The sequence below is a fragment of the Vulpes lagopus genome, chromosome 18, assembly GCF_018345385.1.
Source record: "Vulpes lagopus strain Blue_001 chromosome 18, ASM1834538v1, whole genome shotgun sequence".
NCBI lineage: Eukaryota > Metazoa > Chordata > Mammalia > Carnivora > Canidae > Vulpes > Vulpes lagopus.
Genome location: NC_054841.1, coordinates 16,143,154 through 16,168,801, shown reverse-complemented (window position 1 = coordinate 16,168,801; position 25,648 = coordinate 16,143,154). Strand labels below are relative to the sequence as shown.

Here is a 25,648-nt window from a genome sequence, read left to right as displayed (position 1 = left end):
CACAGGGAACACATTGCATTTGTTGTGTGGGTGAGTGCATCCATGGTGTATTAATGGTGGGCGCATTGATACACGTGTTGCACTGTATGACATGGTCGGTTCACTCATCTGTCTGTCTCGCTGGACTTGGTGGCCATTCTTGAGTGGCAGGGGCTGTGCCTGCCTTCTTTGTGGGCAGTCACCATGAGGGCCCTGGGCTGTGACAGATCACTAGGCTCCCACTTCTGCCCTTGAGGAACCAAGAATGAGCCACATGCCACAGGGGAGTCACCCCAAAACAATTGCTGGAAAGATGCCTAAGTAGCCCATTAAGAGGCTTTCCATTGTTCAGGAAAAAGAAATGGCCTCTGTGGTAGTGAGGGATCTGCAGAGAAACAGAAGAGCATATGTAAACATACATATAAGGGGAAATTTATTATAGGAACTGACTCCTGTGGTAATGGAGGCTGAGAAGCCCCATAATGTGCCATCTACAAGCTGAAAAGCCAGGAAAGCTGGTAGGATAATTTAGTCCAAGTCCAAAAGGCCTGAGAGCCTGGGACTCCAGTGTCCAAGGGCAGGATAAGATGGATGGGCCAGCTCAAGAAGAGAGAGAATTTGCCCTTCCTCTGCCATTTTGTTCTCTTTTGTTCTATGTGAGGGTCCTCAATGGATTGGCTGATGCCCACCTGCGTTGGTGAGGGGAATCTTCTTTACTCATCAGCTGAGTCAAATGCTAATCTCTTCTGGAAGCACCCTTCCAGATGCACCCAAAAATAATGTTTTACCGCTTCTGGGCACCCTTTAGCCCAACCAAGTTGACACATACAATTCACGGTCACTAGCTCCGAACCTGAGCAAGAAGGGGTGGCCCTGGGAGATCACGAGGAGCTGGTATTGCCGGACCTAGAGGGCAAGTGGATTTGAGACTGGGGCAGGAGGAAGGAGTCTGAGCAGGTAATCCATTCAACAAACTTTCATTGAACCCCTGCTCTGTCAGGCGCTCTTCTGGTGTTGGCAGTACATGGGTGAAACAACAAAGATGTGAGCCCATGTGGAACTTACACCCTGGCAGGGGGAATAAGATAAGAAATGGTTAAGTAACGAATAAATCACATCATGTATTCACAGGTGATCGGTGCATTGAAAGAAAGAAAAGAGCAGCGTGAAGGGGGTTGGGAAGATGGAGGAGGGGCAGGGGGCTGAGGGCAGTTTAGGGAGGATGGTCAGGGAAGGCCTCCTAGGAGAAGGGAGATCTGAACAAGATGGGCAGGAAGTGAGGGAGTACATAGGGTAGGTATCCCCTCTGCTGGGGAAGACCATCCCCTGCAAAAGCAACATCTAATTTACAGTATTTCCCACCTTTGGCGCTACTGACATTTTGGGCTGGGTCATTCTTCATGCTGGGAGGCTGTCCTGCACATAGTAGGATGTTTAGCAGCACCTCTGGCCTTGTACCCAGTAGAGGGCAATAGCATCTCCCAGTCTGAAGATGTCTCCAAATAGTGCCAAATGCCCTCCGGGGTGCAGAATCACAATGAGCTTGAGAAGGACCCTGAGCATGCTGGAGTGGAGTGAATGTGGTGGGGTGGGGAGGAGGCCAGAGAGGTACCAGGTGCTGCTGGTGCTGCTGGTGGGGTTGGTGTAGGAGCTTGTGGCTTAGAAAGGACGTGGGGTTTTCCTGGAGTGAGGTGGAGAACTAGCACAGGCTCTGAGTGGGGTGTGAGGGCGTGCATCTCAGAGATGGGAAGCGCAAGGACCACGGCGCCCACCCCCCCAACCCCAGCAGAAATCTCACACCCCCAGGAGGGTGGGCCCAGACCCAGTGGCTCAGCGATCCTGTTTGCAAACCTTTCTACAAAGACAAAACCAGCCCTGAAGGGGACAAATTGCTTTCCACTCACATCCTTCCCTGCTGGTGCCTTCATATTCATAACAGGATGATCAGTGTAACCATGAATGGGGCTGTTGCTTTAAAAGGATAAATTAGTCTGACTCTTAACTCAATAATTAAAACTGTGATGGCGCTCGGCCTGCAGGGATAATGTACTATTATTATAGTCGTTTGTTTCAATTAAATGCTTACTGATTTTACAATAGCAGCTGGGCACCTGTGCACTATAGCTATTACTCTGAACAAGACATCTCAAATTTCAGGAGAAATTTGTCAGCATGCGAGGGATCTCCCACCAAGCATGAAAGTTTATTAGAAATACTTACTGACAAGGCTTCGGGGGAGAGGCAGGCACAGGGGAAGGTTTCCCATTGGCTTTCTTTTCTTCTCTTTTGTGCTGGAATTTTTTTTTTTTCCTAAAAGGAAATAATTTTCAAGTAATTGACTCTTAAAGCCCAAGGAAACCTCAGAGAGCTGATTTGGTTGGCCAGGGAGGAGCTTCAATTGTGACTTCCCACATCATTGATTCCAGAGTGTGGTAGACAAAATAATGCCCTGCCCTGAGCTGGCCACGTTCTATTCTCCAGAGCCTATGAATACGTTACCTTATATAGCAAAAGAGATTTTGCAGATGTGATTAAGTTAAAAATCGTGAGATGGGGAGATTATCCTAGATTATTTGGGTGGGCCCAATGATGTAAATCATGAATCCTTATAAGGGGGAGAGCAGGACAGGAGGGTCCAACACCTGGAAAGGTGGTTGAGCATGGAAGCAGAGGAAGGAAAGGCCACATGAGGTGTGACCTAAAGCCAAGGAATAAGGACAGCATCCATCCTAGGGGAGAAAAAAAACAAAAAAACAAAGAGACAGATTCTCCCCTGAAGTCTCCAGGGGGAACCAGCCTTGCCAACACTTTGACTATGACCTGATGGGCGACTTTAGGACTCCAGAACCATAGGGGGATGAGTTTGTGTTCTTTTTTTTTTTTTTTTTTTAGATTTTATTTTTATTTTTTTAAAGATTTTATTTGTTTATGATAGACACAGAGAGAGAGAGAGAGAGACAGAGAGACAGAGAGACACAGGCAGAAGGAGAAGCAGGCTCCATGCAGGGAGCCCGACGTGGGACTCGATCCCGACACTCCAGAATCACGCCCCGGGCTGAAGGCAGGTGCTAAACCGCTGAGCCACCCGGGCTGCCCATATTTTATTCTTAAATAATCACTACACCCACTGTGGAGCTCGAACCCACAACTCTGAGATCAAGAGTCACACACTCCACCCGCTGAGCCAGCCAGGCACCCCGAGTGTGTGTTATTTGAAGCCACCAAGTTTGAGGTAGTTTGTTAGAGCAGTAATAGGAGACAACCACTCAGGTTGTCAGAGAGAAGACAGACTGCTGCTTCTCAGACTCCTGAAACTCTTGTTGGCATTCCCCCCAGACCCCTGTCCCAGGCTGGCAGTTCTGCCACAGATCGCGGGACTCTGTGGCAGCTGGCAGCACCTAGGCCTGGGTTCCGACCTCCTCTGCTTGAAGCCTGTGGCCATCCCCATAGCACCTGCAGGCACAGCCCATGCACCTCGGTCCCCCAGTGCTTAGCCTCTGATGCTCCTTTATCCTCAGTTCCCACTCCTCACAACTCTCCAGCTTTGCCAGCGTGTGGGCAGCTTGCAGAGCCCATCGCACCCCGTGTGCTAGGGGTCTCTGGAGAAAGAGAATGTCCTAGCACTCAGGCTGCTGAGGTTCCCTCTCACTCAGCCTTTTTGTTCTGTTCAGGTTTTCAGTTGATTGGATGAGGCCCAGCCACCTTAGGCAGGGCAATCTGCTGGACTCAGGCTACTGATTCAGATGGTTTTTTAAAAATTTGTTTTTATTGAAGTTCAATTTTCCAACATATAGCATAACACCCAGTGCTCATCCCATCAAGTGCTCTCGTCAGTGCCCGTCACCCAGTTACCCTAACCCCCAGCCCACCTCTCCTTCTGCAGCCCTTGTTCGTTTCCTAGAGTCAGGAGTCAGATCTTAATCTCATCCAGAAACATTCTCAGAGGCACATCTAGAATAATGTCGGACCAAATGTCTGGGCACCCTGTGGCCCAGTCAAAGTGACAGTTAAATCAACCATCACATCACTCCATACCTCTGTGGCCTTGGATAGGCTGTTCCTGCTCCTGGGAATGCCCTCCACAGTCTATTCATCTGCAAACCTCCTCTTCCAGAGTCAGCTCAGAGTCTTCCCTGGTAGAGATGCTTTCTGCCTTCTGGTTCTCCAGGCATTGGAGGGGCCCCTTCTCTGACCCTACCCCGATCCCCTCTGCTGCTCTGGCTAAAACTGTGTGGGTGTATCTCTGTCTCACCCATCAGACTGTGCACTCCGGATAGGGTGCTCTTTTAGTCTGCTCTGTCTTTTGCATCTATCCCAGGGTCCCAGACACAGCAGCCTTCAGGGAATGTTTATTGAATGAATGAGTGACAGGAGCGGGCTTGGGCCCCTTCTGACTAGAGAAGTAAAATGACACAGAGGTGCTTCTGATGAGGGCAGCTCAAGGCAGAGGCCCAGTCGAGAACCTAAGAAAGAGGCTCAAGGCAGCGATGGAAGGTCAGCGTCAGGATCAGGGCTGACTACCAGGTCTCTGTGGCCAGTCTGGGTCTTTCTGATTTTAAAGAGAGGCTGTGGTGCAGTCAGAGCAAGGGCCCAGATGGTGGCCAGGGCAGGGTTCAGCTGAGGGACAGCACCGAGTCCTTGTTTTCTGGGCAGGGGCTGGACAGGAGGATGGGCTGGTGGTATAGTCCCAGAGGACACGAGCGTGGCATCTAGACAGACCTTGAGTTGAATCCCAGCTCTACCAGTTACACTGAATTCTTGGGCACATTATTTCCCTTTCTGAGCTTCAGCATTCATGTCTGCAGGATGTTAATGATAAACATACCCTCCTCCCATGACTGGGTGAGAGTTAAATATGGTGAGAAGGCCAGTGCCTGCCAGATGTTTACTGCCACCTGAAGGGGATGCTTCTACCACTATTTTTGTTTACTTAACACTCAACTAAAACAGAGATTGGCAATCTATGGCCATAGGCCAATTCTGGCCCTTCACTTGTTTGTGTAAATAAAGTTTTATTGGAACATAGCCATGCCCGCACATTTACATATTGTCCAGGGCTGCTTGTGTACAGCAATGGGGCACAACTGAATAGTTGCAACTGAGGCCATCTGGCCCCAAAAGCCTACATATTTCATATCTAGCCTTTTATAGAAGTTTGCCAACTTCTGACCTAACATATATCAACAGATATATGGGAAGCACTACCCCTGTGCCAGGCCTTGTGCTGTTATTTTTATTTTCATTGGAACCTCCTTCCTGGCTCTCTCATATTCCAGAAACTTCCATTTTTCTGACCACTTCTTAGCCCCGTTGAGATCTGGTTATCTGCCTCAAGCTGATACCTTCAAGCTCATAAAGGAATGAAGGAAAGGAACACCTACCATGTGCCAGGCTCTGTACAAAGTTATCTTTTCATTGGATCCTCGCAGCTGCTCAGTGAGAACAGGTTCATTACCTTGCACCCATATTAGAGCCATTCAGATCTGTGTGGGTGCTGTGAAAAGATCTCAGTCTCAGAAGACAACCCAAATTCTGACTTTCCCACTTCCTAGCTGTGTGACCTTGGGAGAGTCACTTGACCTGAGTTTCATTGTCTTTATTTTAAAAAGGGGGGGAGGTGATAGGAGTGTTTATGTTGTTCATGCAGCCCCTGGCAGAGAGCCTGGCATATAGTGAGTACTTAGTAAAATAGTAAGTATTATCATTATCACAACTGTTACTGTTCTCTATAGAACAGGGAAATTAGTATCTGTTGGAAAGAGCTGCTCTGGGGCTGTGGCAAGAAGTGTAAAATGCTGGCTAGTGGCTTGTTAATTTTCCTTTGGGGTCCGACTAGAAATTAAGGAGAAGTTTCTGGCCCCCGCTGGAGCTGAGGCAGAGGCTTCAGTGGGAGAACACAATTGAGCTGAGCTGCTCCCACCTCCAGAAAAAAAGTCCCAGTTCCCCAGGCAGAGTTGTGAGGCTGTGTTTAATGACACCGTGTCCCTGCCTGGGTTGAAACAGGCGGGGTGTTAGGTCTGCAGAATCAGCAGAAGGAGGGAAGGAATAGGTGTGATTTCTTATCCTCTCCCCTCCCCTGGGTGGGGGCACCCCAGCACCTGGGGCTCCTTGCCCCAAGAGACTGCAAATGGGGAATTTGTGAAAAACACCTCTGTGTTCCTGCCCCTCCAAGAATCTATTAAGCCAGGCGAATCTAATTACGTTAGCGATGCCTCCTTACTGTTTCCTCCGCTCCTCCTTCCTAGAGAGGCTACAGATGTGGCTTCTGATGTGCCCATATGTTTCCAGGAGAGAGGCAGGAGGCTTGGTTCCTTTGGTAGCCAGATACCTCCTAAGTGCCAGCTGTGTGCTGGGCTGCCTGCCCGGTGCTGGGGAGGCACATTCTGTGTCTCTGCCCAAGAGCAGATGCTGATGGCCCACCATGCTGAGCCCTGGGAAAGCTGGGGGGGCGGGGGGGGATGACGAGAAGAGGGGGGTGGGGAGGGAAGTCAAGGAAGGCTTCGTTGAGGGGGTGATGTTTCAGGTCAGCCTCAGGATGATGATGTGGAGGGAAGGACCAGTAAGCCACAAGGGGAAGGCCTCCACTTAGAGGGAAGCCCATAGGCCCCTGGGGAGGTCTGGGGAGGATCTGGAGAGGCCAGGAAGACAGAGGTGGTGCAGCTCTTTGTTTCACAGACTAGGACAGTGCTAGCAGGCCCTGGAGGAGCTTCTGAAAGATTCTGAGCAGGGAAGAGGCCCCTTTTCCTCCAGAGAGGTGGCTCTGATGGCCATCATAGCACCTGAGAGGGGGCTGGTGTCTTAATTTGGGATCCCCCTAAAATCAGACTCTGACACAAAGGTTCGTGTGCAGGTATTTTGTTTGGGGGTGACCCCAGGAGGCCCTGCAAAGGAAGAAGGGAACTGATACTGGGAGGGGCGGGCTGGTGAGTGGTGGCCCTGTGGCCACTGGAATGCAGCCCCACTACGTTCTCCCTGAGGAGACCCTGGCACACAACTCAAAGTTGCCCCGCCAAGGGGAGAGGGAGCCCAGGCTCTTCCACATCCTCCTGCCTCTCATGGTCGCGGGGTATTTCTGGGCCCTCACGGGCTGGGCACTTCCGTTCTGCCCTGGGCAGAGGATGCTCATAGGAGACAATAAACAAATCAAGGAACAAAATAATAATAGCTTGAAATAACCATCATGAAGGAAACAGGCAATTATGATGATGCAAAATAACGGTTGTGGGTTAGGGTTTTAGACCAAGTGGTCAGGGAGGGCTTCTCTGAGGAGGTGAGACTCAAGTTAAGACCTAGAAGAGGAGCCACACACACAGAGCAAGGGGAGGAGCGCTTGGGCACGGAAACCTGAGGCTGGGCTGGCCTTCTGTGTTTGAAGATCTGAGCAAAGGACGCCAAGGCAAGCTAGAGATGCAGTAGGTTGTGGGGACAGTGTGCCAGAAGGGGCTGGAGCATCACACGGGGGTCCCCAACGCACAGCCTTGAAAACCGTGGAAAGTGGAGTGGATTTTTTTCTAAGAGGATCAGGATGCTGAGGAAAAATTTTAAGGAAGGGAGTAGTGTGGTCCCGTTCATATATTTTAGAGATCCCTCCTGTGAGTGTATGGGAAACAGGCTGGCAGGAGGTGGGGGGAACAGACTAGGAAACAGAGCAGGGACTTAGAGTTCGCCATAAAGACAGAGCCAACAGAGGTGTGTCTGGGCCAGGACAGGGGGTGCAAGGAGCACGGATCAAGGTTGGTGCCCCGGTGTGGGGCTGGAGCAACCGCAAGGCTGGCAGGCCCATTTAGTGTTTTGGTGAAACAGGTGGAAGGAGAATGGAGTTCTGTTTTCAACATGTGAAGCTTGATGTGCTTGGTGGGCATCCAGTGAAGATGCAGCTAGGCAAGGGAATGGAGGCTTTGGGGCCCAAGCTGGAGCTCAGGAGAGCGATCACACCTTATTTCAGGACCCATTACATAGCCAGCTAAGTGGGCACATGCCAGCCGCCTTCCTGGACTTCCCAGAAGCCAGCACAGTCAGGCTCAACTGATGCTTTGAGGAGCCTCTGTTTATAATTATTAATTATTATCTGTTCGGATCTATTATTGAAAAAATAAAATATTACAGATACAAACTAAGCATCCTTTGTATCTGTCTTTCTTTTCCTGGGATTTTTTTAAAATGCTTTCACTACATTCTTATACATCCTTAAACACTTCATAGTAATGTTTTATGTTTTAAACATGTACATAAAGGCATTATACTACATGTATCCTTCTGAAACTCCTTTCATTGTCGTTTCGGAGTCCATCCACTTTGGCACTTGTAGCTCCAGGTCATTCCCTTCACCTCTGTACAGAATTCTGTTATTGTGACTATATCACAGATTTCAGCATTTCACTAACCGGTGAACATTTACATTATTTCCAGTTTTTCTGGAATTTGGAAAATACTGTAATGATCATCTTTGTTATAATGTATATTTTTTGAAAGGTAACATCGTGACTCTGTTGCAAATATAAAATGAAGATACATCAGTTTACTTAACTCATTAGTTAATGAGAGAGCCAAGTGATATATTACAGTTGGCTCAAAGGAGAATCTGATGAATAGACCTATGTATTGGCAACCAAGAATATTGACATAAATTCTCTAATAAATGCAAAACTGGCTGATATCTATAGAGCCAGAAAATATAATGTTTGGAATCTTCTTTTCTACAAGGTGGACCAATTGTACCTCTACCAGACAACATTTTTTTTGCATCTTTATGGACAAGAATCCATTGCATCTTACCTCACACCCACTAGGATGGCTTCTTAAAAAAAATGTTCAAGTTTTGGCCAGGATGTGGAGAAATTGGAACGCTTGTGCATTATTGGTGGGAATGTAAAATGGTGCAGCCGTTATAGAAAACAATGTGGTAGTTCCTCAAAAATTAAAAAATAGAATTACTGTGTGATCTAGCAACTCTGTTTCTGAGTGTGTACCCCCAAAGAATTGAAAGCAGGGACTTGAAGAGATACTTGAACACCCAAGTTTGTAGCAGCATTATTCACAACAGCCAAAATGTGGAAGCAACACAAATGTCCATCAATAGATGAATGGATAAGCAGAATGCAGCGTACACATAGAATGGAATTTTATTTAGCCTTTGAAGGAAAGAAAGTCTGACCCAGACTATAACATGGGTGAACATTGAGGACATTATGCTAAGTGAATTAAGCATATGATTCCTAGGGTAGTCAAATTCATAGAATAGTAGTCAAATTTCACAGTAGTAAAATGGTGTTTGCCAGGAGCCACAAAAAGGAGAGAATAGGAAGTTACTGTTTATTAGGTACAGTTGCAGTTTTTCAAGATGGAAAGAGCTCTGGAGATGGATGGTTGTGATGGTTGTGCAACAATGTGAATGTGAATGGTATACTTAATAATGGTTAAGATTGGGGGCGCCTGGGTGGCTCAGTTGGTTAAGTACCTGACTGTTGCTTTGGCTCAGGTAGGGATCTCAGTGGGCGATGGGATAGAGCCACCTGTCTGGCTGTCCACTCAGTGGGGAGTCTGTTTGAGGATTTTCTCTGCACCCACCCCACCCCACTTGCTTACTTTCTAAATAAATATTTTTTAAATCTTTTTTAAAAAATGGTTTAGATGGTAAATTTTATGTTCTTTTTAAAATATTTTATTTATTTATTCAAGAGGGATACAGAGAGAGAGAGAGGCAGAGACACAGGCAGAGGGAGAAGCAGGCTCCATGCAGAGAGCCCAGTGTGGGACTCGATCCCGGGTCTCCAGGATCAGGCCCTGGGCTGAAGGTGGCGCTAAACCACTGAGCCACCCAGGCTGCCAGGTAAATTTTATATTATGTATATTTTACCACAATGAAAAAAAATTAAGTAAAAAAAATTTTAAGTAAAAGAAATTTTAAAAACTTTTAAGTAAAAAAAAAAAATTTTTTTTAAGTAAGCTCCACACCCAGCATGGAACCCAACTTAGGGCCTGAACTCATGACCCTGAGATTGAGACCTGAGCCAAAATTAAGAGTCGGACACTTAACCAACTGAGCCACCCAAGCACCCCTAGATGAAAAAATTTAATGATAAAAAATAAGATGCACTAATTTCAGTTTTCTACAGCTTGCAGAGTTGTACAATAGCCTAGTCAAAGACAAAGGCATACATCACTATAGAAACAGATAACCCCAGAAGTCCATGAGCCAATGGTCAGCATTCCATCCAGAGAACAATTATTTGCCCATCCTAATATCATTAAAATTTATCCTGCAGTATATATGTCTTCTCATGCATCTGAGAAAGTTCTTTCTAATAAATGACTTGGAGTAGAATTGCTAGGTTACAAGATTGCACATCTTCAACATACCTGGATAGTATCAGATTGTTTCCAGAAGCGTTTACCTTACTTCCTAGCTTACATTCAGCAGCAGCATAAATAGAAACCCAAATGGCCAGTAAACTTATGTGAAGGTGTTCAGCCTCTCTAGTAATCAGGACAGTGAAAATTAGAACAACTCTGAGAGCATTTCACACTTTGCAGATTTGCAGAATTTCAAAAGTCTGCCATTATCGCATGTTGGCTATATATTAAATTACGGAGTCAGGAATATCTGGTTGAAGAATTCTAAACACCCTGCTGGGAAGGAAAAAACCAAACAAGTCCTAAACACAGAACCCCAAGGCCATCTCGCCCTTGAGGAAATAATGTCAGCGTCTTGTTTAAGATTCTTGGAAGAAGAGTGTGGACACATCCAAGTGGAAAGGAGATTGTTTAGAGAAGAGATTTTTAAAAGCTTCTACTCTTTATTTTCTTGAGAGTTAATTTTTTTCCAGCTTTATTGATATATTATTACTAACATTTAACATATGTAATTTTAAGGTATACAACATGATGATTTGATGCATGCATATATTTTGTGCAATTATTATTAAAGTTAGTTAACACCTCCATCACCTCACATAATTACCTTTGTGTGTGTTTGGTGGTAACTTCTAAGATTTACATTCTTAATAGCTTTCAAGTATATAATAGGTATTGTTGATTAGAATTCCCATGGTAGGACCCCTGGGTGGTTCAGTGGTTGAGAATCTTTCTTTGGCTCAGGTGGTGATTCCAGGATCCTGGGATCAGGTCTGCATCAGGCTCCCCGCAGGGAACCTGCTTCTCCCTCTGCCTGTGTTTCTGCCTCTCTCTCTCTCTCTCTGTCTCTCTCTCTCTCTGTCTCTCATGAAGAAATAAATAAAATCTTAAAAAAAAAAAAGAATCCCCATGCTGTGCATTAGATCCCCAGTACTTATTCATCCTGCAGTTAGAAGTTTGTACCTTTTGGCCACCTTTGCCCATTTTCCCCAGCCCCTGGCCTTGGAAACCACCATCCTACTCTCCCTCTCTCTGAGTTTGGCTTTTTTAGATTCCCACGGGAGTGAGGCCCTACAGTCTTTGTCTTTCTCAGTCTGACTTGTGTCATTTGGTATAATGCCCCCAAGATCCACCCATACTGTTGCAAAAGGCAGTTTCCTTCTTTTTTCATGGTCGAATAACAACTGTGTATATGTGCTACATTTTCTCTATTCATTCATCCGTTCAAAGACGCGAGGCTGTTTCCATGTCTTGGCTTTGGTAAATAATACTGCAGTGAACACAGGATGCAGATATCTCTTCAAGGTAGTGATTTCATTTCTTTTGTATCAATACCCAGAAGTGGGATGGCTGGATCACGTGGGAGTTCTATTTTTAATTTTTTGAGGAACCTCCAGACTGTTTTTGATAGTGGCTGCTCCAATTTATATTCCCACCAACAGCACACAAGGGTCCCCCTTTTTCACAGCCTTGCCAGCACTTTGATCTCTTATCTTATTTTTTTTTAAGTAGGTTCCACTCCCAGCACAACCATGGAGCCAAACTCACAACCTGTATCTCTTATCTTTTTGATAATAGCCATTCTAACAAATGAGAGATGGTATCTCATTGTGGTTGTGATTTGCATTTCCTTGGTGATGAGTGCTGTTGAACACCTTTTCATGAACCTGTTGGCCATTTGTATGTCTTCAAAATACCTATTCAAGTTCTTTGTCCATTTTTTAATCGAATTCTTTGTAAAATCTTTTACTCTTGAAACAGTGCACTTGAAGTCTGTTTCTTGGGTTTCTTTATGATTAGTATAATAATAAAATATACATTTTGCAATATATTGCATTAAGAGCTCAGAACAAAAATCTACCTAAATGCTATTTACAAGATGCACACTGAAAGTGATGCAGAATGATAATAAAATGGAAAAATAAAGAGAGATATTGATCACAGGTGAAGTCATATCTAAGATAAAAACATTAATTGAGGCAAAAGATGCTGATTTTTTTATTAAGAAGGAAAAGCCATCATGAAAATGTGGCATTCTGGAACATTTATAGGAATGAATAATGTTACATTAATATATATGAGAAAACCTGTTTAAATTCTATAGAGAAACTGAAGGAAACAGAAGAATAGTAGGAGCTGCTTTAACTCATTTTTCTTGAGGTCTCACAGCTAAAGTAGTCAAAACAGGTTATTGAATAGACACATGGAGAAATGTGTCTATCACAGCATAAACACAATTTCAGATGCACATGAACATTTTACAAAAAATGATCATACCCTAAGCCATAATGAAAACCCCATAACAAAAGGATACATTAAATAAAGACTCTTCTCCAAATAAACTCTAGGTAAAAATGAAAATAAAACCTTCAGTTGTAGAATATTTTTAAAAATATTTGTATGATACAGTTAAAATGCTCCTTATGAAAAAAAATGCTCCTTATGAGGAGAAAATCAGATATGGAGCAGGGGTCCTCAACTTCAGCACAATTGACATTTTGGAATCCATAATTCTTTGTTGTGGGTGTATTGTGTGTGGGGTGTGTGATGTGTGGTGTATGTGTGGTATGTTTGTGTTGGTGTGTGTGTGGTATGTGGAGGGTGTGTGTGGTCTGTGAGTGTGTGTGGGGTGGTATGTGTAGTATGTGGATGTGTGGGGGGTGTGATGTGTGTGTGTGTGTGTGTGTGTGTGTATAGGGGCATTCTATACATTGTAGGACATCTAGCAGCATCCCTGACTTCTATCCACTAGATGCTAATAGCACCACCTCCACACACACACACCAGTTGTGCAAGCCAGAAATGTCTCTAGGCATTGCCAGATTTCTCAGCAAATGGGAGAAATGTTTGAACCCCTGCCCTCAATAGTAATACTATTAGAATAGAAAATGTGAAAGTATAAATAAATTATTTAATTTGGAAAAAGCCACTTATGTTACCTGAGGTCAACATTTATAGACTAGAAAAAGCAAAATTTAATTATCAGAACACTTGTCAAACTGATTTTTTTTAAAGATTTTATTCATTTATTTATTTGACAAAACGTGAGCACAAGTAGGAGGAGTGGCAGAGGGAGAGGGAGAAGCAGGACCCCTGAGACCCCTGAGATCATGATCTGATCCAAAGGCTTAACCGACTGAGCCACCCAGGCGCCCCTGATTTTTTTTAATGTAAGAACTGGTTCTTTGGGTAGATAGTTAAAACATATAAACCTTTGAGAGGGAAAATTTTAGCAACAGGCATTCACAATATTGCAATTGGCAATTTACGAGAAAGCATAGAGCAGGTTAAAAATATAATATTATCCTAGATATATGCTATTAGTTTTAACATTTGGATGAAGTAGGCAGTTTAAAAGGTATATGTATATATATGTAACTCAAGAGAGTATGGAAACCAAAATAGCCATGGAAAGTATTGTGAAAATAAGTCTTTCAAGAAGCACATAACACAAATGCCAGCATTTGCCAAAGATAACCCCCCAAAAAAGGAAGTGAAGAGAAAACCTAAAAAAGAAAGTTCCTCAGAACTGAGGACACACCAGACAAATTCACACAAATACAAATCGAGGTAAAGATGGCGATAATCCGATCAGACTTCACTAATTGAAGGCAAAAGGGAGGTGCTTTATAATAATATTAACATTCAATCCATGGTGAAGACATAATTGGCAGTTTTCTTTTTGCAATAAAAACCAACATCAAATTCCCCAAGCAAAACACTTTAAGTGTCAAAGGAGGGTTGTGATGGATGCAGAAAAGTTGTAGGCAACTTAAAAGTGGCAAAAAAATAAGGAATCAAAATTATATCGCCACTAATGGAGAAGGTTAATCTGTGCCTGAGCGCTATGGAACAGATACGAAGTATAAACATATTTCCTTCCAAAGGGAACCTTACCAAAGTCTCAAAAGTGCAAATAGTACAGACCATGTCCTTTGATTCACTTGTGTTACTAGAAATTAGTTGCACACATAAAAAAAACATGAACCTCTTAGAAATTTCAAAACTTTTTTTTCCAAAACTTTTTTTAAAACAACTCTTAGATTTAGAAAAAAGGAATTAAAACTGAAATAGAGGGCAGCCCGGGTGGATCAGCGGTTTGGCGCCGCCTTCAGCCCGGGTCGTGATCCTGGAGACCCAGGATTGAGTCCTACGGGCTCCCTGCATGGAGCCTGCTTCTCCCTCTGCCTGTGTCTCTGCCTCTCTCTCTCTCTCTCTCTCTCTCTCTCTCTGTGTCTCATGAAAAATAAATAAATAAATAAATAAATAAATAAATAAATCTTAAAAAATAAAACTGAAATAGAAAATAAACACAGAGAAAAGAACATTCAGGAAAATCGTATATGGTGAATCTATGAGAATGTCGAAGTTATGCCCCAAGGCTACTTCATGGCATTAAGCATATTTCTAAACATTGAGAATGGAAATAATGAATTAGAAATGTGACCAAAATGGGGAGGGGGAGCAACAGTCACATATCTTTAAATCGGAGGAAGTAATTAATAAAGATACAGATGATTAGATATTAAGGAATTAGAAAACAGGAAATGATGAATTTGAAATTTGATTCTTTTGAGGAGAAAAAAAAAAACTCCCACAGAATAAATGGGAAAATCCATGAGCTTGCCTAATGAAGAAAACGTGGGAGGAAAACACAGTAACTTGGCATCGGAAATTACAAAGGGGAAATAAGCACAGATGCAAAGGCAATAAAAATAATTATAAGAGTATGCAAACTGGTATGCCTCACTCCACAGTGTGTGTGTGTATGTATTTAAAATATTTAAGTGGAAAGGACACACTGTTCCACATATGTGTTTCCTGTGAGCAATGCCTGTATGTAAAAAACAATAGCTTTCTGATATTCCAAAAATAACCAGTTAGAAATATCACAGGGAACATTTAATAAGAAAATTACTTAGGGGACAAGTACGTAGCTTTATTAAGGGATTTACTTATACTACACTTTTAACAAACCCAATATATGGCTTACCAGGTGCCAGGCACATTTCATCCTAACCAGTCCTCAAAAGCAGGTTTAGTTATTATCTGCCTTCTTCAGATGAAGAAACTGAGGCACAGAGAGGTTAAGTAACTTTAGCCAGAGTCACCCAGACACTTCTAAAAGTGGCTGAACCAGGATTCAAAATGCAGGCAGCTTCGAAGAGGGAAGATTCAAGGTCATAAAATGGTCCATGCACTGCGGGCGGGAGCTCCCTGGCAGGGGCTGAACTGCTGATTGTCCGTCCAGGGGGGAGTGTCGCAGAAGGCAAACTGTCCAGGAGCCGTGGGCAGGCCCCAGGTCGCAGGAATCTCTCAGGTATCAGAGTGGAAGGGCGGCACTCACCTCTGCGGGGCCTGGGGAGGGCTGGTCACCCCCTCTCATCTGCATGGGCCTCCTCTGAGTCCCTCAGTGCAGATGTGCTGGTGGCCTGCAGGCCCTTTCGAACTCACTCCCGGCGCCCCGTCCTCCTCCCTTAGATCCAGGAGATGGTCCACTCGGAGGTTGCTGCCTACGACTCTGGCCGGCCGGGGCCCCTGCTGGGCCGCCCTGCGATGCTGGCCAGCCACATGAGTGCCCTCAGCCAATCCCAGCTCATCTCCCAAATGGGCATCCGGAGCGGCATCCCCCACAGCTCCCCGTCACCCCCGGGGAGCAAGTCAGCGACACCCTCCCCCTCCAGTTCAACTCAGGAGGAGGAATCAGAAGCGCACTTCAAGGTAGGTGGGGTGAACACGCAGGGCCCTACGATGCCTCCTCAACAGGTGGGTGGGCCCCGCGTGGAAATGGGCATCACCCACCTTGAGACCAGGCTGCAGCTGAGTTCAGCTGTTCAGCTGCACAGAGTTCAGCTGTGTCCTTTGCTGGAAGACGTGGAGGAAGAAAGTCAGCAGATAGGACAGGGGCCACTGGCTGGCGCCCCTGGTCACTGGAGGTGGCACTGCGGGGAATCTGGGGCGTCTGGCCTTGGCTGCTAAGTGTGCCGAGCGTCCTTGCCCGGCCGTGCCCCTCTGCTCCCGTGGCCTCGTGTGGAAAGCAGAGACAATGCTAACTAGTGGCGAGGGGGCTGATGAGAGAATTCAGCGAAGATGTGGTGAAGTCTTATTCCTGAATGGCCAGTGGGTCATTTCTGGGACGTTGACGGCATTGGCAAGATCCACATGGTGACACCTTATGGCTGCTTTAGCCTCTTAGGAGAAGATGTTCTGACAAAGATGTGTGGCTCAGCAGAGGACATCCCTAGGCAGTACTGACCACAGGATAAGGCTCTAAAACTGAACCTCCTCCCTGCCTCTGGGGACATGCTCCCCCCCCCAGCCCCCCGCCAGCATCCCTGGAGTCGAGGGTGGTCCTGCCTCTTCAGAACATGTCAGGGGTGAGAAGTCGCCAGCCATCCAGGCTTGTCCTTTCTTTGCACTGACAAGTCTCCCTGGATGTTGGAAAGCATCTTATTTCACGGGGACAAAGAATAGAAGCCCTGAGAGGCCCAGGGATGGAAGCGCCCACTGGGAATCTTCCAGAGTCTAAACCTGATCCCCCCCACTCCCCCCACCTCCCTTTCTTCTCTCTAAGGGCTCTCACCCCTTCCCACGCGGTGGCCCTGTAGACACGAGGGGCAGTGACTATGGTGCCAGGCCACCTAGCAGAGATCCCTGACTACCTGCCTAGGCTGGATTTAGTCTCACTTCATCCTTAGGATACCTTGGTCTCTATAGTAGGCCAGGCAGGAGCAGTTTTTACTTAATTTTTTATTTAACAGACACCATTGGGGCCAAATACTGTTCTGAGCACATGACCAGTATTAATCCATGGGATCCCTGTGTGGTCAGTGCCACTGTCATCTCCAATTGGCTGGTGGGAAACCCAAGGCCCAGAGAGGTTATGGCACGCTGGCTGCAGTGAGAGTCAGGAACAGCTCCAGCATCACTACAGGCTTCCCCGCACTGTCCCTCAGACACGGACCCCTGAATCTTACCCAGTGGCCTGCGGCTTCCCTGTCGATTCCTGGCGTCAAGCTTCGTCTGCTTGGTGCAGAGAGGGACAGTCCTCACTGTCACTTTGACCTCAGTTCCTGGTGCCCGTGTGGCCTAGGGTCCTGTCAGTGACCCACTGAGGTACACTGTTCCCATCCCACCGTCCCCGAGTGGCACACTCACAGGATTGCAGTCCTGGAGTCTGCATGCTCCTGAGGCCAGGGGTCCAGAGCGAGGCCACACCCACGGAGCCACATAACCTCTTTCCCTTCCAGCCATCTCACAGGGCCCCGGGCACTAAGCCCCTTGCCCCAAGTTGCACACCTGAAAATCGGTAGAAGACACTGGTATTTTGTGATGATCATCTTTGGGGATTATTTGTGATCACCAGAAAGAATTGTTAAGAAAAATTTGTATACCCCAGACTCGGAAATAGGCACAGAACCAGGGCTGCACATGCTTTCGGTGGCATATACCACAGCATTATGTACAGGCTCATGCAAGAATCACCAGCTTCTCTGGGAGAATGGACCACTGTTGTGATTCATTACTCGCGATCGATCAGAGGATTTTCCACTCTGTAAAGGTAGATGTTACCTTGGGAAAGAAGTAGTAGAGATGTAAACGATTTTTGTCTGATTATAAAGCCAATTAATTTTTCCCTGTAGAGACGCAAATGACTTCCACCCACTAGGAAAGATTAAAAGCCTCAAAGGTGGGGCACCTGCGTGGCTCCATGGTTGAGCCTTCAGCTCAGGTCATGATCCTGGGGTCCTGGAATCAAGTCCCGCATTGGGCTCGGGCCCCAGGTGGCATCAGTCTGGTGTTACCTGCATGTGCAAAGAGCCAGACGGGAGGTGGTGGTGCTGCTGAGGAGGGTCCCCTCTGCCTCACGCTGGGGTGGGGAGCCTGGGCCCCTGCTCTCCTGACCCTTCTCACCCGCGCAGATGTCGGGAGAGAAGAGACCCTCAACTGACCCAGGGAAAAAGACCAAGAACCCAAAGAAGAAGAAGAAGAAGGACCCCAACGAGCCTCAGAAGCCTGTGTCAGCCTATGCGCTCTTCTTCAGAGACACTCAGGCTGCCATCAAAGGACAGAACCCCAGTGCCACCTTTGGGGATGTGTCCAAAATCGTGGCCTCCATGTGGGACAGTTTAGGGGAGGAGCAGAAGCAGGTGAGTCCTTGTCCCTTTAAGGGCCACACCCCAGGGCTGTGAGGCCCTGGTGCCCGTGACAGACTTGGAATGTCTGAAATCAGGAAAAGCCTCCTGCAGAGCTCTTTCCTGGACTCAGTTTGCCTACCTGTAAGCTGGGAGGCTGGGTCCCTTCCAGTTCTGCTGTTTGCCAGCTGCATTCGCTAGTGGCTTAACTGTTCCAGGTTTATCTATTAAGTGAGAATAAGCATCTCTGCCCGTCTCGGCCCTCTCACTGTGCAAGCCTGGAGTCCAGGCCAGAGCTTCCTCTCCCGCCGACCGTGTGCCCACAGCCCCTCTCAAGGGCGTCCAGGGAGAACGGGGAACAGAACCAGCTCAGAGGCAAATGCCAGCTACTGGGACCTCGGGCCAATCACCTGACCTCTCCCCAACGTGGCCCATGTCTTGGGTCTTTCAGGCCTACAAGAGAAAGACGGAAGCGGCAAAGAAGGAATATCTGAAGGCTCTGGCGGCCTACAGGGCTAGCCTCGTCTCCAAGGTAACACCCTGGCGCATAGGCCCACCCTGATAAAGGGGGTGCTGCTCGAGGGATAGAGCAAGAACCAAAGCCGCAGGAATGGTCAATGCCGTAGTTCCTGGAAAGGACGGATAAAACCAGTGTGGTCACTGCCCCCGGAAACCTACTGTGTGCCACGCTCACGCTGGGCACTTTATGTGCATTCCATCTCATTTAATTCTTTCAACAAGAACCCAGCATTCAGAGGGGTTAAGTAACTTGCCTGAAATGGTGAGGGTAGGGGCATGATTTGGAAGTTGTCACAGAGGACCCGGCATGTGGGTCCACAAAGGGCCAAGCAGGAGGGCATTCCAAGTTGAGGGAATGGGACGTGCAAAAGCATAGACGCTGGAGAGCAGCATAGAGGCTGGCTGGCTGGATGACGCCGGCCGCAGGGCCAGGCTGAGGAGCGTGGGCTTCCAGGAGTTAGCGCAGGAGGTGGTTGGATGGTCAGAGCCAAGTGCATGGTGGACCCGGGATTACCTCTGGGTGCCCGGAGCTCCCTGCCAAGGGGCCAGAGAGAGTCAGCCAGGGGCCAGGTCAGTGGGTTGCAGACCCAGCTGGTCTCACTGCCCAAGTCCTGGCTTATCCGTCTTCCCCAGAGTGACTAGTGTCTGTGTCCTTGCAGAGCTCCCCAGAGCAGGGTGAGACCAAGGGCACTCAGGCGAACCCCCCGGCCAAAATGCTGCCGCCCAAGCAGCCCATGTACGCCATGCCAGGCCTGGCCTCGTTCCTGACGCCGTCGGACCTGCAGGCCTTCCGCAGTGGGGCTTCTCCCGCCAGCCTGGCCCGGACGCTGGGCTCCAAGTCACTGCTGCCAGGCCTCAGCACGTCCCCTCCGCCGCCACCCTCCTTCCCGCTCAGCCCCCCGCTGCACCAGCAGCTGCCACTGCCGCCCCATGCCCAGGGCGCCCTCCTCAGCCCGCCTCTCAGCATGTCTCCAGCCCCCCAGGCTCCGGTCCTGCCCACTCCCATGGCGCTGCAGGTGCAGCTGGCCATGAGCCCCTCGCCTCCAGGGCCACAGGTAAGTGGGGCCCGGGAGGAACGTGCCCTTCAGGACCCCCAGTGGGGAAGGGAGGAGGCTTGGAACTGCAGATACCAGCCCTGTCCCTCGCCAGCAGTGTCACCGCAGCCTTGGCACCTCACCTCTCTCAGCCTCAGTCACCACATCTATGTAATGGGTAGAGTACACCTTCCATGAGATGTACGGGCTGCAGTGAACAGGTGACAAGCTCCCAGGGTCTTCAGAGTCTTAGGGTATCTCAGGCCTTCCCTCTCTTATCCTCTGTCCATCTCTGCTCTCTGGCCCCAGGGGCTGAGGCGGTGCAGCCTCTGAGATCAGCCCTGGCCCCTGGCTCTCCCCAAAGCCTTCCAGGCCCGACCCCACTGATTGTTCCACAGACACTGTTACGAGACTCGCGTGGCTCAGCTCAGTAACTCCATTTTACAGACTGGGAACCTGAGGCCAGAAAAGGAAAGGCCCCGAAAGCAGAGCCCTTCACCGCCCCGCCCCGCCGCCGGACACAGCTAGAGGAGGGTTGGATTTTCTAAAAGGTTCTCTGCTAGGGAGGAGGAAGCATGGCAGGCAGAGAGGCAGAGGCCAGAGGAAGTGTCTCCATGACTCCCTTGGGCAGAGTTCCCGCCCCCCACTCGCTGCCCAAGCTGTGCACCCCCTCATCCTGCCTTTGCTTATCGCCCCCCCCCCCAGGACTTCCCTCACATCTCCGAGTTCCCCAGCGGTTCCGGATCCCGCTCACCCGGCCCATCCAACCCCCCAAGCGGCGGCGGAGACTGGGACAGCAGTTACCCCAGCGCGGAGTGTGGCGTCAGCACATGCAGGTGGGTCCTCCCACGGCCCCCGGCCCCTCACCCCCCCAGGCCGCCCGTGGAAGAGGGGCAAGGGCTGCCAAGGGATAGGGAAAGGCCGGCCGGCGAGAGCACCTGGTGGGTGCTGCTGGTGGTCTTCACAAGAAGACGCAGAGCAGAGCAGGACTCCGGAAGGACTCAGCTGGTCTGACGCCAAGGCCCGGTGCCCACTTGGGAAATGGGCTCAGCTTTAGGCTTGCTTATCTCCTTCCATCCAGGGGTTTTCTCCCCATGGCTCCTGTGGGACACTCACGATGGGTCATTGGTCTTCGCTCAGGCTCCCCTAGAAGCAGGGCCTGGGCAGCAGGATTTGGGTGCCCCTGATGATGCTGAGAGAGAGCTTGCAGAAGGGAGGGAGGCAGGGAGGCAGGACAGGCCAGGAAAGGAGCCAGGCGACGGTGTGCTGTGACCCGAGATTCACGTCAGCCTGACCCCACCCAGAGCTCTGGGGCACAAATCAACCACAGATTCGGTCCCACCTTGGGGTTAGTGCTCTGTGCACCCCGTGGCAGTCAGCCACTGGCTGCAGGCTGCTCCAGGCAGCATGGCCCCTTGGCACAGCAGCTCCCCTCCAGCCTGGGCAGCTCCCTGGAGCAGAGGCAGCTGGCAGGGCGGGACAGGGGGTGTGGGGGAGGCCCCTGCGGTGTCCACCGTACCCTAGGAGGAGGGGCCAACTAGCCAACACCAGGAGTCACAGGCCTCACTGGTATCCCCAGCCTCTGCTGCAGCCCAGCACCCCCTCTGACACACAAACCCCCAGGACTACTTGGCTCCTCCCTGGTCCATATGTGGACCTCATGCTGCGGACGTCCACTCCCATCTGTGCCCTTAGCCTCTTAGCCTTTCAACGCCACGCCAACTGCACCTTCTCTAGAAGCTCTTTCTGCTCCAAGAGATGGTGACCTCTCATTTCAGCTGGCAGAGAGGGAAATGGGGTGGAGAGGGCACCCTGTTCCTTTACCCGCCAACCCTGACTCCCATTCCCCTGGCCAGAACCAGCCCCATGGCCACCCCCAGGGTAGGTGGTCCCAGCAGCACTCCACACCCAGGAAGGGGGGACCGTGATGTGTGGTGGACAGGTGGCAGGTGGCTGCGGGCTCTAGCTGTCCCAAGTCCTGGCTCTTGGCCTTTCTGCTCCTCACCCCGCCAAGCCCCCTAGTGAGAGGGCAGACAGGGCACATGCCCCACTGCTGATGGGCCTGCCCGGGACAGAGTCCACCTGGGCGGACCAACTCTACTCACTGCAGCTCCCTTCCCCACCCCGGGACAGGTGCAGGCCCTCCCACCCGGCCCCCTGCCACAGGCTCCCTTAATGGGGTCGGAGTGTGGGGATGGGGGGCTCCTTAATGGCTATTGACGAGTGTGTCCAGGCTTCTCCCAACATAGAGGGCAGACCACAGCAGTGCCCTACTTAACTTGGTTTTTTAAATGGAGCTATAACTGGTATATTCGTGGCAGGTGTACAAACGCCCTGCAGTAGGCTCGTGTGTGTTGGGGGGTGATCACCACGGTGAGTCTAGTTAACATCGTGGCCACTCATCAAATTTTTCTTGTCGCGGGAGAACTTTTAAGATCTACTCTCTCAGCAACTTTCAAATACAGAAACTTTAAAAATTCAGTATTATTAACTGCAGTCCCCATGCTGCCCATGGGATCCCCAAGACTTACTCATCTTGTAACTGGAAGTTTATACCTTTTGACCCTTTGCCCATCTTGCCCATCGCCCGCCTCCCGCAACCATCATTCTGTTCTCTGTATCTGTCAGCTTGATTTGGGGTTTGCTTAGGTTCCACACGTAGGGACGCCTGGGTGGCTCCGTGGCTGAGCATCTGCCTTTGGCTCAGGTCGTGATCCTGGGGTCTTGGCATCAAGCTTTCCGTGGGGAGCCTGCTTCTCCCTCTGCCTGTGTCTCTGCCTCTCTCTTTGTCTCTCCTCAATAAATAAATAAAATCTTTTAAAAAAATTCTATATGTAAGTGAGACCATCTGACACTCATACTCATCTTTCTTGGCCTTACTTCACTTGCAGAACACCCTCAGGGTCCCCCTGGCTCTCGATGAGCTCCCTGTTTTATTTTTATTTTTTTAAGATCTTATTTATTTATTCATGAGAGACACACACACAGAGAGAGACATAGGCAGAGGGAAAAACAGGCTCCCTGTGGGGAGCCCCACCCATGCAGGACTCGATCCCAGGACCCCAGGATCACGACCTGAGCCAAAGGCAGGTGCTCAACCACTGAGCCACCCAGGCATCTGGAGCACCCTATTATAAAAACACGCAAGGCACCTGCCCTGCTCCGTTTCTGGGTCAAGTTTACAAATGAACCACTGACTAAGAACGCCCTGAGGGCCCTCGTGGGGTTGGGATGGGCTTCTCTGCAGCCGCCTTCCCCCAGCCGGGATTCCAGGAGGGGAGTTGGGTTCTGCCTGGTGGCCCCCTGGGGACGGACTAGGGTGCCCTCACTCGTCCTCAGAGGGGCAGCCAGCACATCCAGGTTGGGGGTGACAGCGAGTGAGCAGGTGGCCTGGTGCCCACCCCACCCCCCAGCCCGTGTGTCCAGGCCCCTGAGGGCTGAGGGCGCCTGGCTGGGCTCCTGTGGCTCTGACCCCTCCTCCTCTCTCCCCAGCCTGCTCCCCAGGGATAAATCGCTCTACCTCACCTAATCCCGCCTCCCCTCTCCTCCCCGAGGCTTGCTGGAGGGGCACTGCTGAGAGCCTGGGGGCTCGCAGCAGGAGGGGAGTGGGCAGGCAGCAGGACCACCGGGAGGAGAGCGCAGTGGCACACCCAGTGGCACACCGAGGACACCGCCCCAGGGCCGAGTCTCTTGCTCAGCCTCCCGCCAGACCCCGCAGAGGCAGTCCACCGCCCACCACGCCGCCAGCCCAAAGAACCTGCGGGAACCTTCTGCCCCCTGACCTGCTTGCTCCAGGGCCCACGGACCCTGCTCCCCGCCCTGCACACCGTACTCTGCGTCTGGACTTCAGGCCTGGCCCCGCTCTCATGGGCTGTCCCGGGGGGGGGGGGGGGCACCTTCCAACAGAATCCCCCCCAGATGCATGGGCCCGGGCCCCCGGCCAACGATGTGCAAATGCGGTTTTACAGTGTGAACAAAGATTATGAAACCTCTAAACTGTTGGCTCCGTGTAAGTAGTTGACTAAGTGTTTTAGAACCGTGCTGCGGCATCTGTAAGATGATTTTGTGGGGGAGGGGCGTAGTTTCCTTTAAGGTGAAAGAATTTTATATGACCCCTTATTAGCACATTTTTTTTTAAAGTTTTCTCTTGAGGGAGATGTGCACAAAAGCAGCCGCCAAACTGTTTCCTCCCCTGTACAGCGAGAGCCGGACAACGTCGAGCCACACTTGGAAACGTTGCACTTTTTTTTTTTTTTAAATCAAACCCTGTGTCCGTCTATTTAAAATTGCCAACAACGACTTTGTCTATTTATGAAGAAAAGCTGAGAACAGAAATGCAGTTCATCATAAAGTGTGTGTGGTTTGGGGTTTGGTTTGGGTTTTGGTCCTTAAAGTTGTTTGCAGCTGTTTCCTGGCCCTGGCAGGTATCCATCCCGGTGCCCAGTGCTTCTCTCAGTTTCTTTATAATAAAATCCTGAAAAGTTGAAAATTTGCCTCTTTGTGTGCTTGGCAAGCCAGACCCAGGCCTTCCGATGTGGCGTTTGGTGGCAGGTCTGCCTGGACAGAGCCCTTAGTGTCCTTGGGATTCGGGTTACCCTCCTAGAAGACCCTGCCTGGACCTCCGGGCCGCCCTGGCCTCAGCGTGGCCGTCTCCAGAAGCAGGGCGACAATGGCGACAACACGTGCTGTCCTGGAGATGCTCAGGGGTTATGGGGATAGAGCGGCGGCTGTGCAGGGGGCAGGCTCCCCGCCTGGTAGAGGCGAGAGGTGGGTTTGGGGAGCCCTGGGGGGCCGGGTGCTTCTCCAAACCTGCGTGTAAGGGGCAGCCCAGACAAGGGACTCTAACCCACATTTCCTAACAGATGTGAGGTGGTAATACTTTAATAATAATAATAATAATAATAATGTGACTATTTTACCTGTTTCTGGAAAAATAACACTTTCTTGGTATGGAGGAGCATTGGGGAGCTGCCCCCGTTGGGCCTCGTGACATGGCTGTTTTGAGGTGAGGGCCTGCGACCCCCCGACGGAGGAGCTTCCCCCCTGCCCCCCTCCGGCTGCTCTCAGAGCCTCTCCCCCTGTGATGCCAAACCTCCCCTCTCCCAGACAACAGCCCCAGGGCTGGGGCGCAATCTCTCTATGAGCACTTTCCTCACTGGAGGGCATTGTGTAATCCACTTTGGAAAAAGAAAACCAGACCAACAACCAAACACCACGCTGCCCTGCCAGTAGCATCATTGCAGTGTGAAGCATAAATATTTCATGTGGTTACAATTTCCTTTCCTGTGTGGAGCTTGTCAGTAACATGGTGATGACTTAGTTTAATATTCGACTCTTGTTTCTGCATTTGAGAAAACGGCATCCTTGGGATCTATGCAGACAACCCAAAATAATGCGTGCCAGCCTGGCAGGTTCTCGCCCCTGAGCAGAGAACCGCAGGCACCGCCCCTTGGAGGTGCCCACAGGCCAAGGCTGCTTCTCCACTGCATAGGCCACTCACAGATGTCCAAGCAGAGTCTAAATGCCCTGCCTGCAGGTGTCAGGGGTTGTCAGGTGGCACCCCCAATCTGCCTAGGCCGGTCTGTGGTCTGGACCCGCCACACTTGGAGGCCTCCTGTCATTGCCTGG

General features: G+C 49.5%; 1 protein-coding gene across 4 annotated transcripts in view; it reads left to right on the top strand.

The window, feature by feature from the left end:
• The window catches only part of TOX2 (TOX high mobility group box family member 2), a 132,877-nt gene extending 109,002 nt beyond the window's left edge, over positions 1–23,875 (top strand). For 3 of the 4 annotated variants that reach the window (XM_041732229.1, XM_041732227.1, XM_041732230.1), the window contains 4 exons: positions 15,814–16,053; positions 18,255–18,482; positions 18,919–18,999; positions 19,646–20,684. In XM_041732229.1, coding sequence (XP_041588163.1) covers positions 15,814–16,053; positions 18,255–18,482; positions 18,919–18,999; positions 19,646–20,218 — 1,122 coding nt within the window. In that variant the 3' untranslated portion in view covers positions 20,219–20,684. Of the gene's footprint in view, positions 1–15,813; positions 16,054–18,254; positions 18,483–18,918; positions 19,000–19,645; positions 20,685–20,725; positions 20,857–23,512 lie in introns of those variants that run through there. The other variant, XM_041732228.1, reaches the window with a different exon arrangement.
• Positions 23,876–25,648: the final 1,773 nt, after the last annotated feature.